The 14,601-nt window shown below is 34.7% G+C and overlaps 1 protein-coding gene across 8 annotated transcripts in view; it reads left to right on the plus strand.

The window, feature by feature from the left end:
• The first annotated feature begins 3,938 nt into the window (after nucleotides 1–3,938).
• Nucleotides 3,939–14,601, plus strand: part of POSTN (periostin) — a 34,590-nt gene continuing 23,927 nt past the window's right edge. For 7 of the 8 annotated variants that reach the window (XM_007447184.1, XM_007447185.1, XM_007447187.1 and 4 more), the window contains exons 1-6: nucleotides 3,939–4,175; nucleotides 5,462–5,560; nucleotides 9,214–9,278; nucleotides 10,993–11,150; nucleotides 13,283–13,447; nucleotides 14,389–14,535. In XM_007447184.1, the coding sequence (XP_007447246.1) occupies nucleotides 4,057–4,175; nucleotides 5,462–5,560; nucleotides 9,214–9,278; nucleotides 10,993–11,150; nucleotides 13,283–13,447; nucleotides 14,389–14,535 (753 nt within the window). In that variant the 5' untranslated portion in view covers nucleotides 3,939–4,056. The remainder of the gene's footprint in view (nucleotides 4,176–5,461; nucleotides 5,561–9,213; nucleotides 9,279–10,992; nucleotides 11,151–13,282; nucleotides 13,448–14,388; nucleotides 14,536–14,601) is intronic. The other variant, XM_007447186.1, reaches the window with a different exon arrangement.

Here is a 14,601-nt window from a genome sequence, read left to right on the forward strand (position 1 = left end):
CTTCTAAATGAATTAACATTAAAGAGACATCATTTAATGTTTACTTTATATTTTGGCTGTTATGATTGTTTTAATGAGGGAAAAATAATCACAAAATTTAAATTTTAGTTTAATTTGAATTCCTTTTACTGTTGGCTGAGTTCAGCATAATCTAATCATTTTAACAAAAGGTTTTTCTCTCCCTCGAAGGAAGCGAAGATCTCTGGGTCTTTGCCAGGATTTCAGTTCACAAGGCTGCAAACTCAGGTACCAAGGAAGGCTACGCACTTCACAGGCCAAGGTGCTTGGACACTGAGAAGTGTGCCCCCAAGAAACTGTGCCAGTAACTTCAAAGCCTTATCATCTTTTAGAAGTAAATTCTATTACCTGTAGTTTCCAAATGGGCCAATAAGAAAGAAAAGTAGTACTTAAGAAACGCCAAGATTCCACAGACCATACATTTAAAAAACAGGGGATTTTAAATTATCTGGGGGAAATAACCACTCTGGATCATTCAAAACCAAGGAAATTCTGTTTTAAAAATCCAATAGTTTAGTATGTAATCATTCCACAGTGTATTCGTGTATCCAATCATCACGTTGTACACCTTAAAGATATACATTTTTGATTTGTCAAGTATGCCTCAATAAAGCTGGGAAAAAAAAAGTATGGTTCCTAGAAAAAAAAAATCCACTATTGGCTTGAGTATCCAGGTTTGTTGAATCCATAGGCCATGTCTAATCCCAGAGATTGTTAGGTAAGTTTAATGTTCGTTACATGCTGGTGATAGTAAGCGTGATACTTAATCACATCACAGTCTCCAGAGTCAACGAGACTGCTACAAAGATCCACTGGATAATTTGCAAACTGCCAGTAAGTTAGCATCCTGATAGCTAGAAACAAATGTCACTGTCTTTCGAACACATTATTTTCCCTTGGTTGTGTAATAAACCATTTCTTTTTCATTAATGACTTACAGTTCTGGGTCAGACTTAGCAACCCTGAAAGTCAGATTTAACTACCAAGGTTTCAAACTTCCTCCAAACTGTTAAAAAAATTACGTAGCCAACCCAGGATCAGGATCCTTTCATGAAGCAGAAGAATAAGGGTCCTGTGTGGAGTGAGAGATTAACCCTTGATAAGTGCTCAGAAAGGAGAGAATTGTGTCCCTCTCAAGATCTTTAAACTTTTCTCTACAGCTTAGAAAGTATTCCCAATCTCTGGAACTATTTCTTTCCCTCACCCTGCCCCAAGTTGTTGGCTATGGACCAGGGTTCCATATTAGCTTCCCTGAAGTCAGGATCCTGGCTAAAGTAGTTGCTTGGACTTTCCCCCACTACGTAATATCTTATAATATCACCCCTCTGGGCTGGGCTCAGCATTTTAAGTTGCAGTGCCTTTTTTTTTTTTTAATATATTTACTCTAAAATTTTTCTTCTCTTGGAATGTTCTCCAACCTCTAAATTTACATGAAATTTATATGTACAATCTGGCCTTCATTTTCAAGATCCTCTTTGATGGCATTACTCACCCTGAATATAAATATTTGTTGAGGGCTAGCATTTGTTGACTTCCAAATATGATGCTCGAGATGGATACATTTAAGACTCAATTATTTGAAACTCTGAAAAGAAAGATTTAAGAATACTCTTTTATAGTATAAGCATATACAATGCTTTTTACAAAAAGTAAACCTCTACCTACTGTCAGGAAGGAGAAGTCATCTTTTGAAATATGAATGCATTTCCATTTTCACGACTTTCCTCATGCAATTACTTGTCTATTTGTACCAAAGGAGGAGTCAGGGTGAATGGAAGCCATTCTTTCCAGTGGATAAAACTGGTCACAGGAACACAGGTCACAGGACAAAATCATTCTTTAAAATAATCGATATATTTTCAATTTTTAGGCGCTGTTAAGAAAGTAGGTAACATGACACGATATTAATTCTGCCTTCACCCCTATCTTCAAAGTCAAGTCCATCTGTTATCATTCCGGACCATATTTCACTCTTGATACATATTTTCCAAGTCTATATCTCTCTCTATACCTCATTCCTTCCTCTCCAATCAAACCCCATTGGATCTGAGCAGATTTGAGCTTCATTACAGAAACGCTTACTAACAGTTACAGCTGTCTAAAATGAAAAGGGTTGCATTAAATCTTAGACAGCATCTCAGTAAAGAGTGGATGACTGTTTACAGTGATGATGTTGGAGGGATTTCTGTATTTTGAGTTTTATTTGTTTCCTGTAATTCCAAAATTCTACTGTTTTATCTTAGAAGATAAGCAATCTACGTTATAATGTCTCACCAGCCTAGAATTGAAGACTTTTATATAACTGTTATCAATAATGTTCTAATAGCTAATATACTGATATCAGATAGAACTTATTTTCAAAAAACCTTTCCATTCTACTCAATAAGCAATTACTGACCACCTACTATTTGCACAACATAAGAGTGACGGAAACCTATTGTATAAAGCAAAACAGTGACATACGAGCAAAGTTAGAGTAATTCCATTCAGAGAAATATAAGTGATAGATTAATTCTCTTCTTCCCGCAAGGGACCAGGGAAAGAATATAATTTACCTCTTACCATCTTTTCTCCAGCTCTCCTTTTGAATTGCTCTTTCATTTTCTATGCCTTAATGTCAAGATTTTCAAATTGAAAAGAAGCCTCTAAACATATTTTGGAATTTATTATTTCATTGTATGCTTTGCTACTAAACTAGCAGCAAGTTGCAGAATTCTTTTAGCGCCCCAAGACAAAATCCTATAGCAAGTTTAATATAACTCTCCTGATACTTGGAATCCTCTCTGGCCTAATCCAGCCTTCCCTAGAAGACCTTCCAATTGGGCAACATGGAGTTTCAGTCTAAAATTTCTCTATATTGCCAGTGGGGAAACAACTCTGATGGGCCACTACAGCGGGAGCACTTTGCAACAAGACATATTTGAATTACACTTTCACTTTAGGATAGTGTGTAACTTATTTATCCAGGGAAACTCATTGTAGTTATTTAGCTAATTGTTGACGTATCATGTGTGGAGTGGTGAGAGCGGATATTCCCTTGGCTAGGAATTGCACTGTGTAACATTAAGAGACTTTGGTTACTCTTGATAAAACAGAGGAAGAAGAATTCTGGCAACGCCCCTGTTTCTTAATATGTATTGCATTATTCTATTGCAGTTAGACTGGTAATACTTGTTTCCAACAGGGGATGCTTTTGTCCTGTGGTTACCAAGAGATGCGCTGTCAAATGGTTAACATCATGCCCTGTATGTAATGAAAAAACAAAATGACACATGTTTTTCTTTCCTGCTTTGCTTCAAAAGTTAGGGAAACTTAACAGAACCAGATTTATGTTAACTCTATCTATTCCTTGATAGCTGAAAAGAGAAGTCAAATGGGAGGGATCCCCCCAGTTTACACATTGCAAGGAAAATGTGATCCCTCCTACATGTTTCATCAGCAAGTTAAAATTCTTGTCCCATACTCTGTGAAAGTTTATGTCCATTCAACATTTGTTTTTAATCAACAGCCATTACTGCCTTGTGATTATCCAACCTACATCTACCTTTGTTATCTGGTGAAAAATAATCTTTCAGTTCTGATGTGAACTGAATATGACAAGATGTGATAAGATCAAATCATACTCTCATTGAGCACAGGGACACGCACCCTGAAAGGGATGTATTACAGAATGATCCTTAAAATCTAAATAAAATCATTTCCCATAAAAACCCTCTAAGCTACAAAAGAAGAAAACAGAAATATGAACATGAAATGAGCCAGGTAGTAAAAATAAAGAGAAAGATAAATAATATAAAAATAAAATAAATATCCTTTTGATAATGAGAAGAAAAAGAGGCTCAGTGTGCTCAGTAAACATAGCTGAAAAAGCAGATTCTAGCTGGTAACTTGAAGCTGCTGATGCCTTCTGGAGAGAGTTCAGATTCCCAGGTTGATACAGAGCTCCCTCCCAGAACTCTGCCATGTATATAAGCTCTGAGCTCTCCAAAGCCCACTGCCAGTTCTCTCCGTGGACTAACTACAACGGAGAGACTAGAGATGATTCCTCTCTTATCCATATTTTCTCTGTTCTTGCTTGTTGTGGTTAACCCTGCAAATGCCAATGGTCATTATGACAAGATCTTGGCTCACAGCCGTATCAGGGGCCGGGATCAGGGGTAAGTCAGTGGTTTGATTTTATAAACCTTCTTTTCCCTTAGCTTGCTGTATGTACAATTTTACATACAGTTTTATTTATACCCCAGGGTTTTTTTTTTCCTACTTATTACTATGTAACAAGAAAAAGGAAAAAATGAGTATTCTGTGGTTGATGTATGTGTCTTAAACTTTAAGGATTACTGTCCAAAAAACTTGTGTATAATTGCTTTTTATGAAACATTGTAAGATTTTAATGTAATTAACAACATTTAACAGGGCATTTCTTTATGATTCAGTTTATTTGTGCTTTTATTTGGTTCCAAATTTCTAGAATGAGGCTTTCAAGATGAAAGAATCTATTGTTGGAGACTCTCATTATGTAAACAGCTTTGAAATATCTCACATTATGTTAAGGAAAATTTCATTTATTATGAAAATTAAACAATAGGTAATGTAACCAGTTTTCTGAATTTTTTGAAGCATTTAAGAATGCTTTTAAATTTTGCATTCTGTACAATTTGCAAAAACTTTATTTCTCAGAATAAACTCAACTACAACTTAGCATTTTTAAAGTTATCAGACATAGTTTAGTAACTTAACCAACCATTTATTATTAATTCTTGAAATGGATCTTGGCACTACACCCACAATGTCTCAGAGAGATGTTCATAATGCTCCAAAGTTCCCTTGCCTTACAGAGAAATAAGACTTCCTTCTTTTTAAGGGAGAAAAACATTTAAAATTCTGGCAGAGGATGTCTTAATCTAGTTACTTCCAGGCAAAGCAATAAATCTTCCTTTGTGCAGCCATATTATTTAAGTTAATCTTAGCATTCATTTACTTCTGTGATTGCTTACCTGGAAAATTACAGATTACAGTGTCCTTGGACTTAGTAAAACTTGTCTATTTTGCTGTCTGATCTGTCATTGTTCCAGATCCCTAAGTCACCCCAAACCCTAAATGAGCACATGTTTGGTTTAAAAGTGTCAGTGAATTACCTACTATTAAAAGTAATAAGACACGTTGTTTAATTCTATTAGGTTAACTTTTGAAACAATGGCATTTTACTCTCAGAGATGTATAATTTCCTCTCTCTCTCTGTCTCTCATAGACTTTAGTTTTTCCAGTGATTCAGTGGATTGGATCAGAAGGAGATTTGTGCTGACTAGAATCACATCTTTTTTTAGAATTGCATCTTTGATAATCGAATCCACATATTAACTTTTTTCTTTTTTACTATCTGACTTGTAGATATGAAAAACTAGTTGTCATTAGGACATTAACTTTCTTTCCTTCCATCTTCCAGCCCAAATGTCTGCGCCCTTCAACAGATTTTGGGCACCAAAAAGAAATACTTCAGCACTTGTAGGAACTGGTATCAAGGTGCCATCTGTGGAAAGAAAACGTAAGTGTCATTTTTTTCCTTAATGTGCCAGTTCCAAAGACAACACCACAATGCCCATGCCTTTCCTTGGACATACACATGACCTTCTCGAAAATATTCTCCAAATTTGTGAGCTTAAAAAAAATGGATCACGGGGCTTCCCTGGTGGCGCAGTGGTTGGGAGTCTGCCTGCTAATGCAGGGGACACGGGTTCAAGCCCTGGTCTGGGAAGATCCCACATGCCGCGGAGCAACTAGGCCCGTGAGCCACAACTACTGAGCCTGCGCGTCTGGAGCCTGTGCTCTGCAAAAAGAGAGGCCGCGATAGTGAGAGGCCCGCGCACCGTGATGAAGAGTGGCCCCCGCTTGCCACAACTGGAGAAAGCCCTCGCACAAAAACGAAGACCCAACACAGCCCTAAATAAATTAATTAATTAAGAAAAAAAATGGATCACATATGAATAAAGAACTTTTCCCTGAATTTGTCCCTGTACTAGTGGAACTCATGTTATTCCTGAATCTATGGCAATGGCCATGTGAGCTGGTATAGAACCACTGACAGTTTGACTATGTCATTTCTGCTCCTGGTTTGGCCTCTTTTATCCTAGGCAAGTCAATTAACCTCTTTGCCTCAGTTTCCTCATTTTATTTTAAAAAATGCCAGAAGAACAAACTGATCTGAAATACCAGGGTTTTCAGGTAAAAATTAATGTTTGCCTACAGTCATTTAGAAATTATATAAAGTACACCAGTTTACCCCAGAGTTTTCATCAAAGCTTAAAGTTGGAAGGGACTTAAGTTTCGTATCTTCATTTAATCCAGTCATTCCATGCCAAACTGCCAGATCCTCAGGGGTCCCCAAAGGTGATGATGGAAACCCACCACTATATTACTATTTCAATAGCCAAAAAGGTGATTACTTTTCAACTTAGTTATATATTTCACTGATTAACCTAGAGTTGGAAAACATTTTTATTACTTGATAGCTTATTGGTTTAATCAATTAATAAATATTGGTAGAAGAAATATAATCCTAGACATATAAAGGTTGATAAGTACTCATGTGGTGCAAATTCTTCATTTTAAGATGAAGGAGCTGAATTATAGATAAAAAAAAAATTAAAGATGTCATCCTCAGTCAGTGAAACAGTAGAAATGGCTCCTGCCTGCTTCTTATTACTTTGGACAGCAACCTCAGTGAAGGACGACTTGAGAACCAGAATATCTGAAGCACATCATCATTAAACTTCAGTTACTCTAAATAGGTGGAAGGATTGGAGGATTGTTAAAAAACATATTCTTAACTTAATAATATTGGTTACAAATATTAACTGTGGAATCACATAACATTTTGGAGTCTTGTTTATTTGCCTGTGAAATGCGGATTTAATACTTGGAGAGTTTCTGAAGGTAAAATGGATGAACTAATGTGAAATTACTAAGTAACTCTAACTCATAACATTAATCGTACTTAAATTTAAACTATTTTAAGCAAATTTGGGTATATGCTGGTGTGAAAAGGAGGTGTGTGCAGATGCCTATTTAAAATGCATAGGGTTCTCTTTATTTTACTAAGAATCATGTATTCAAGGCATATAACCTTATCTGGACTGTGCCTCCCCATGGTAACCAAGGCTAGGACCCCACAGGACATTGCTGCCCGTTCCCACATGTTGGCTTAACAGAGTTTTAACCGATGTTACTTTTTGACCTGGACATTATTCTTATTAGTTTGCATAAATCTGCTAGACTTGTGGATCATTCACACAACTACAGTGTAAGTCAGTAGTTACAAGGATCCTGGCCATGATTTGGGTCAGGCCCCAGTTGGGAACTCCAAAGCTCTGGATTTTTCTCACTTTTTTCTTTGTATTCTTGGTTACCATGAGGCCTAAGAAAGGACCTGCTCTCTGATATATTTAGGGAAAATCTTTATTACACACTTCCTGGAAGTTAAGGAAGTCTGATACAATCTTACTTTAACCATCTAAATATGTTAGAGATGCCAACGCCTGTACAAAGCTTATGCCAAGATTCTTTCTTGCTTTCCATTAAAAAAGAAAAAAAAAATTACTGCTTTGAAGCCTGGCTTTTTACCAGAAATATAACAGTGTTTCCTTTGTTTAATTATATTAGCTTATTATTTCCCTTAACTCCATTTTCACAAACACATTAACATCTGTGCTCTGGAATAAATGTAAATGCTAGTTGCTAGTTTCAAACAACCAAAGGAATCAGTAACATTGACAGGAAGAATGTCTGATTTGCCATCTGCTTGCAGCTGCTAAAATTTCCAAAGTCATCTTTGGGACTTTATGTATCAGATGACAGAAATGTTTATCTTCTGTTTGAATAGCTGCTTTGGGGATTTGGGGGAAGTAACTGGGTGGGTCTAATGAAAAACAGGAAGTTTCCTAGGTTTAAGATATTCCCCACAATATATATTGGCTCAATAATACAGTATTTTGTAGACCTCCTTCAAAAAATGTCAGTGACATTTTCAGTTGGCATTTCCATGAGATTTTAGACACTATTCAGAAAATGAAGATAAATTTCCCACTTTCAGAGATATGCACATTCATGATTTTTTTTTACTCTTATTTGTCCTACTGACAGTATGGGAACTTTGAGTTTTGTGTAGCATAAATTTCCTGGAAAAACTACTTTTTTGTTGTTGTTGCTTTCAAAGCATTAACTCAGACAACTGTATTGTTCAAGTATCATCTGAAATTGCAATTGCCTGTTTTGGAATTCTATACTATACAGTGCATTAATATGAGCATGTGTTATAGAAATTTTTGCTACTTTAGCAATTTCTTCTTCTATTTACTATTTTACATAAAGTATTATTAGTCCCGAACTAAAAATTATGTATCTCATTCTTACTGTTTATGATATATGCTAAAGCTAATGTATAAGCAATTCTTAATCAGTCCCTTGGCATCCAAATATTCACATTTATTTTTATGGGTAGCCATGTAAATAAAATTATTTCAGGGACCGTATTTGCATAAGGCTCTCTTACAGTCTGTTTATGTTTCCGATACCAACTATTCTTGAAATTATATTAAAATTAGAGAACAGTTTGAAATTTTAGCTTCCCACTTATCTCTACATTCTTATCTTTTAACTATCCTTAAGCCAATATTCCATGCCAGAAATTTTATTCTCATCTATAGTTCCATATTTTACTACTTATAAGTGAGTTAATAAATTTTTCTGACGTTCTTAGTTCCTAATAACTTTATACTAACAAACATTTATAGCTATTTATAGTTTGCAAAATTATTTCCAAAGCATTGTTTTATTTGAGATTCACAACTACCCATGAATAAGTATTTTAGCTACTACATTCACGTTAAATAGTTGGGGAAACTGAAACTCAAATTTATTAAATGATTTGCTCAAGGTCACACATCAACTAAGTAGTGGAACTGGGAACCAAACTCCATTCTTCTGGCTCAAGATCCTGGAATTTTTCCACCATGCCATGAGGCTATAGAGAGAACTCAAGCTAATATAAATACCTTGATGTCATAAACAAACAAACAAAAAAACTGGATTTCTAAATTCTCAATAAATCAAGGCAATGAGTAATATGTTTTGCTAAGTTTATGTCAAAATGTATCCTTTGTAGTTCTCCCATTTTAATATTCATTTTCTTCCAATGTATAGGACTGTGTTATATGAATGCTGCCCTGGTTATATGAGGATGGAAGGAATGAAAGGCTGCCCAGCAGGTAAAGTTTCAATTACTGAATTAAATGAGGAAGTTGTCTTGTTTGAGGAAAAAGAGTTGAAGTAGCTTATAGCGAAGCCAACTGTGTGTGTGTGTGTGTGTGTGTGTGTGTGTGTGTGTATTTAGCACCATGATAAATCCAAGATATATCCCCCATATCTTGGTGCTAATCATGACTTTATCACGTTGATAAAGTATTAAAATATACATCATTATACACTAAATGCTGGACAACAGAAGCTTATTCTAAATTTAAATTAGTTCAACTTTCCTTCAAGAACAAAAATCCCCACTACAAAATCCCTTTCTTTGAACTTGTCTAGGAACATGGGCTGACTACTTGGCAAGGCATCATCTTCTCTGCTTCAACAGCTCTGATTTTATAACGTTTCTCAGATTGAAAGTTAGTTTCCTGTAACTTGCCAACTAGAGAAAAATTAGCTCATCTATTTCCTCTTTGAAATGACAGCCATTCAGATAGTTAACACAAATCATCACACCCTTCCTCCAGCTACCCTCTCTTCCCCAACAGAATCTTCTCTTCTCTGGGCTCATGGCCCCCAGTTTGAATGTGATATACACTTTGGAGTTCTTACTGTAATTGACAGCAACCCATGAAAAGCCTCTAATCCAGTCACTTTTTCCTTCTGATTGTGATCCAAGACTGGTGTCTACTATCTATGGGTGTCCAGGAAACTGAGAAAATATTAAGACAAATACCTCAGTTTGGGGCGGGTATGCTCCTGAACTTTGGTTAATGTTATTGGTAACCATGTCATATCATTAACTCATGCTGAATTTTTAATTAATTAAAATTGATTACAGATATTTTTAAAATGAATACTGTCAAATCCAGTCTTCCTTTGGGATTTGTTTTTTTTTTTTAACTTAGGCGTGGGACCTTAAATGGAACCCTGTGACATTTAACTTTCATGTTTGACTCATTTTTCCCATCCTGTTGGGGTGTTTTTAAATCCTGATTTTGTGATTTAATGTACTAATTGTGTACCTAGTCTTGCTATATTCACAAAGGTAATAACCATTTCTCCTATGATATGATCCAAATCATACTAAATTTTAAATAAGACAGAGTCATAAAAAATAAGCTGGCTGCACCCAAACTTCAGGCTGACATTCATATATTAATCTTTCTTCTGAAGTTCAGAAGATATATTCTAGAAGTATTAGATATTTTTATATATTTCCTTCCTGAAATTATGATGAAAAGAAGCAGGTCTACATATTTCTTTTAGGGACCCAAATCTGTATAATTATACCCCTATACCTAACAGTATTATACTATTTAGGAGCTTTAAGCCAACATGAAAAAAAAAGTTACCTTTGCCATTGTCAGTGAGAAGTGAGGAACTTTTGTTGTTTTCAGTGAAATAATCAAAGATACTTACTAATAATTATAATTGAACCATATTGACATAGCAGATTTGACATGTAAGTAGACTAAACATCAAAGAAGGATAATAACTGAAAATTCATTTTCCCTCAACACCAAGGATATATGGAATGATATTTTTCAATAGTACTTTATTATTTGACATTCAAAAGGCAACTTTCACATAAAATTGATGATTTATAGAACTGTATTGCTAAAATTATCATTTAATATATTGGAAGGCTTTGTGTAAAGGTTAAATTATTGTAAAATAACATTCTTGAAATTTTTTCCTAAGTACTTATTCATCTCTTGATTATTTCAGTTATGCCTATTGACCATGTTTATGGTACCCTGGGCATTGTGGGAGCCACCACCACGCAGCGTTATTCTGATGCCTCAAAACTGAGGGAAGAGATCGAAGGAAAGGGGTCATTCACTTACTTCGCACCAAGTAACGAGGCTTGGGACAACCTGGATTCTGTAATTCATTATTTTTATGAATATAAATTTTTTACTGCTATTGGTATACTTTAATTGATTTACTGACTTGGAAATGAATAGAAATTTTATATTTTTCTGTCGTACATATATGAGGATACATAAAAGGATGAGTTAAGTGAGGGTAAGGAGAAAATCATCTTAATACATCCATAAATGGAATAACACCCTGGTAGGCTCATGGACTAATAAAGGCAAACTAATAGTGGATTGAACAAGCACTTTATCATTATTCTATTTTACTCCTTTCCTTTTTCCCTTTTGGTTGTGAAGAAATATAGGTAATTTTAAATGACATATCTCATAGAAAGGCAAGTTAAGAAGCCTAGTGGAATTTATAATTTTTAATAAGCTATATTATACATATACTTATTATTTTAATTATATGTAAATATATATGGCTGTTCAGAGACTGACAGACTTATAAACGTGTGTGGATATTTAAATTGAAGGGTTGTAAGCAATACATTTAATTTTCAGGGTTTTTTTGTGCATAATCTGATTTACAACACACTAAATTATGACAATATATAAATCTGTAAAACTGGTATAGAAATATATTCCTACTTTCTACTTGATATGAAGATAAACTGATAATTACTACTAGAGTCATACAATATTTAGTAAAACTTAGGCAGATTCTTCTAGATTTTATCTTGCTGCATTAACTGTGAGGTTAATTGCTTGCATTATAGAACTCTCTCTCTTCTGGTTGTCTTTGACCACATCTCTAACCACCTTTCTTGTCCTTTTTGCAGACTCCTCTTCTTCCTTGCCTTAAGAATGGGTCTTATTAAGGTCTCTTCCAGGAACTATACTCTGCAGTTTAGATGCACTTCTGATGGCTTCAGCTTTCACTTTAATGCATAGAGCCATGGAATCTGTGTTTCTTGAATCCCAGGAGAATATTTCTAACATCTATCTTAATATTTCTCCTTCGATACACCATCTGTATCTTTAAACAAAACGTTATCTAAAACAGATGCCACTTTCTTCCTCCCCATCAACAACTGCGTTTCTGCTGTCTTTTTTCCATAATTGGCAGTACCAATCTCAGAGTTCAAACTTGAAAATTATGAGTCATCCTTACTTTGCCTCTCTCCAGTTCTTAGAAACTACTGTTAGTCACCCATATCTCATTTTTCAGCCTCATCATAGTCTTTTTTGTGTTATGCATTACCACCAGATTAACCTTCCTAAAGCCCAGGCTAATCACTATATTCCAAGCCCACAACAACCTCAATGGCTGCCCATTGCCAGTTTAATTTACTCTTTACTTGGGCACTAAAGTCTTCTATGTTATGGTCCCATATACTTTTCTAAAATTTCTTTCTTAATATTATCTGAGAAACGTAAAGGCATACAATAACCACACTGGACAACTTCTGCTTTGCCAACGTTCACCCTGTGCCAGCAGCTGGTCTTAGAATGATCATCACACCATCCCTACCCTGTCTACCTACCCTGCAAGACCTGTCTCCAAACCTGAATTGCCAGCCATCTTCATTTGACCTGGAAAGAATTTTTTTCTCCTTCCATCCTCTATCTTACTATGTTTATTTTTGCCTGCTGCTATAGAATAAGTACCTCAAAGGTCGAGACTTCACCTTACTTATCATTGTATTTCTCATAACACCAAGTACAGTATGATATAGCGTGGTATTGGATAAATTAAAAGGTACAGGATGGTTGAATTCTTAAATTTGTCATAGAATAAACATAAAACGGTTATTAAAACTCTGATGTTGTATACAAATATAATGCCATTTTTATTTTGTTTTCCACTCAAAGTACTTTAAATATCTGATAATTTCATATTCCCTAAGCCTTTACAGCAAGATCATCTCTTCATCAATACATTTATTAAAAATTTTGTTTTGTCTCTAAAAATGTCCAAGTGCTCTGTAAGAGCTGGAACCCTTTACTGAGTATCTCTACTTACAAAATTTCTTAATCAATTGAAATAGTATAATTTTAAGTTATTTATGTCAATTTGGTTTGACCGTCTGGGTAATTCAATGAGAAAATAACAAGAGAGTAGAAACAGTGTGATTATAAGATTTTAAATAATTAACTATAATAAAATAAACTTCTGTCATTTCAATTTTTCCTAGGATATCCGTAGAGGTTTGGAGAGCAACGTAAATGTTGAATTATTGAATGCTCTACATAGCCACATGATTAATAAGAGAATGTTGACCAAGGACTTGAAAAACGGCATGATTGTTCCTTCGATGTATAACAATTTGGGGCTGTTCATTAACCATTATCCTAATGGGGTAAGTTTCATTAATAAAAAGTACCTTTCTCGATAACATTGCCCTTAATTTTTTTCTATACCTTTTATATAAGGTTCACAGAAATAATAAAAAGTTAGTGAATATAATGTAAGTGCCATATCAAGACTTTTCCCTCCATCTAGAGCATGTAAATTTCTAATTCAGTGAGTGATTTCTACTAAAGAGTGATTGCAAGGAAGAAATTAAATCGATAGTTCATTGATAGTAGACTTAAATTGTTCTACAAAAGGAAATTTTAGTATTTGATGTGTTTGAAAAACTAATAATCAGAAAAATAATAATAAATAAGTATTTGTCAGAGAATTTATCAGAGAAAAAACAGAGAATGAGTATTCTTTTATTCACCCTCTGACTACTACACTGATTTAGGTTCTTGTGTATTTTAATAAAGTCTTTGTGGGAAACGTCCAACCAGGGTCATAGAGCTCTTTCAACAGTCAGAGTTCCAGGAAATAAAGGGTCAGTAAGGAGTCAATATTTAGGAAATCACTGAAATAGAACTGATTATATTTATGCAATAATTGTTTGTTTCTGTCTCAGAACTTTTTTTTAGGACTAATTAGACTTCTTTATGTAACTCATTGACCTACATTAGAAATAGTGTATGACTATCTCTACGAAAGAAATAGAGGAATAAAAGCAATAATTTAAACAAAAAAAAAGTTTTTGCCTTGCATTTCTAGGTATGTTAAATGTAACTGGACTTGGGTTCTCAACTGGTTGCATTTTTTCCCAGGTTTTTTTTTTTTTTTTTTCACATAGTAATATGTAAGTCTTCACCCTCAGAATTTACATTCAGAATGTCAGTTCTTTCACGTTACATTTACCAGTAATCATGAAAAATAGGAAATGGGGGCTTGCAGTCTCAGTGGTCAACAGATAGCTGTGATTTCTAAAATCTGATTTTCTCAAATAATTAGGTTGTCACCGTTAACTGTGCTCGAATCATCCATGGGAACCAGATTGCAACAAATGGTGTTGTGCATGTCATTGACCGTGTCCTTACACAAATTGGTACCTCAATTCAAGACTTTATTGAAGCAGAAGATGACCTCTCATCTTTTAGAGTAAGTAGAAGTAACAGCAGATTGTCTGGGACCACTGAAATTCCTCCTCTTTCCCTGTCAGAATCT

Source organism: Lipotes vexillifer, unplaced genomic scaffold (genome assembly GCF_000442215.2).
Source record: "Lipotes vexillifer unplaced genomic scaffold, Lipotes_vexillifer_v1.1 scaffold541, whole genome shotgun sequence".
NCBI classification, from domain to species: domain Eukaryota; kingdom Metazoa; phylum Chordata; class Mammalia; order Artiodactyla; family Lipotidae; genus Lipotes; species Lipotes vexillifer.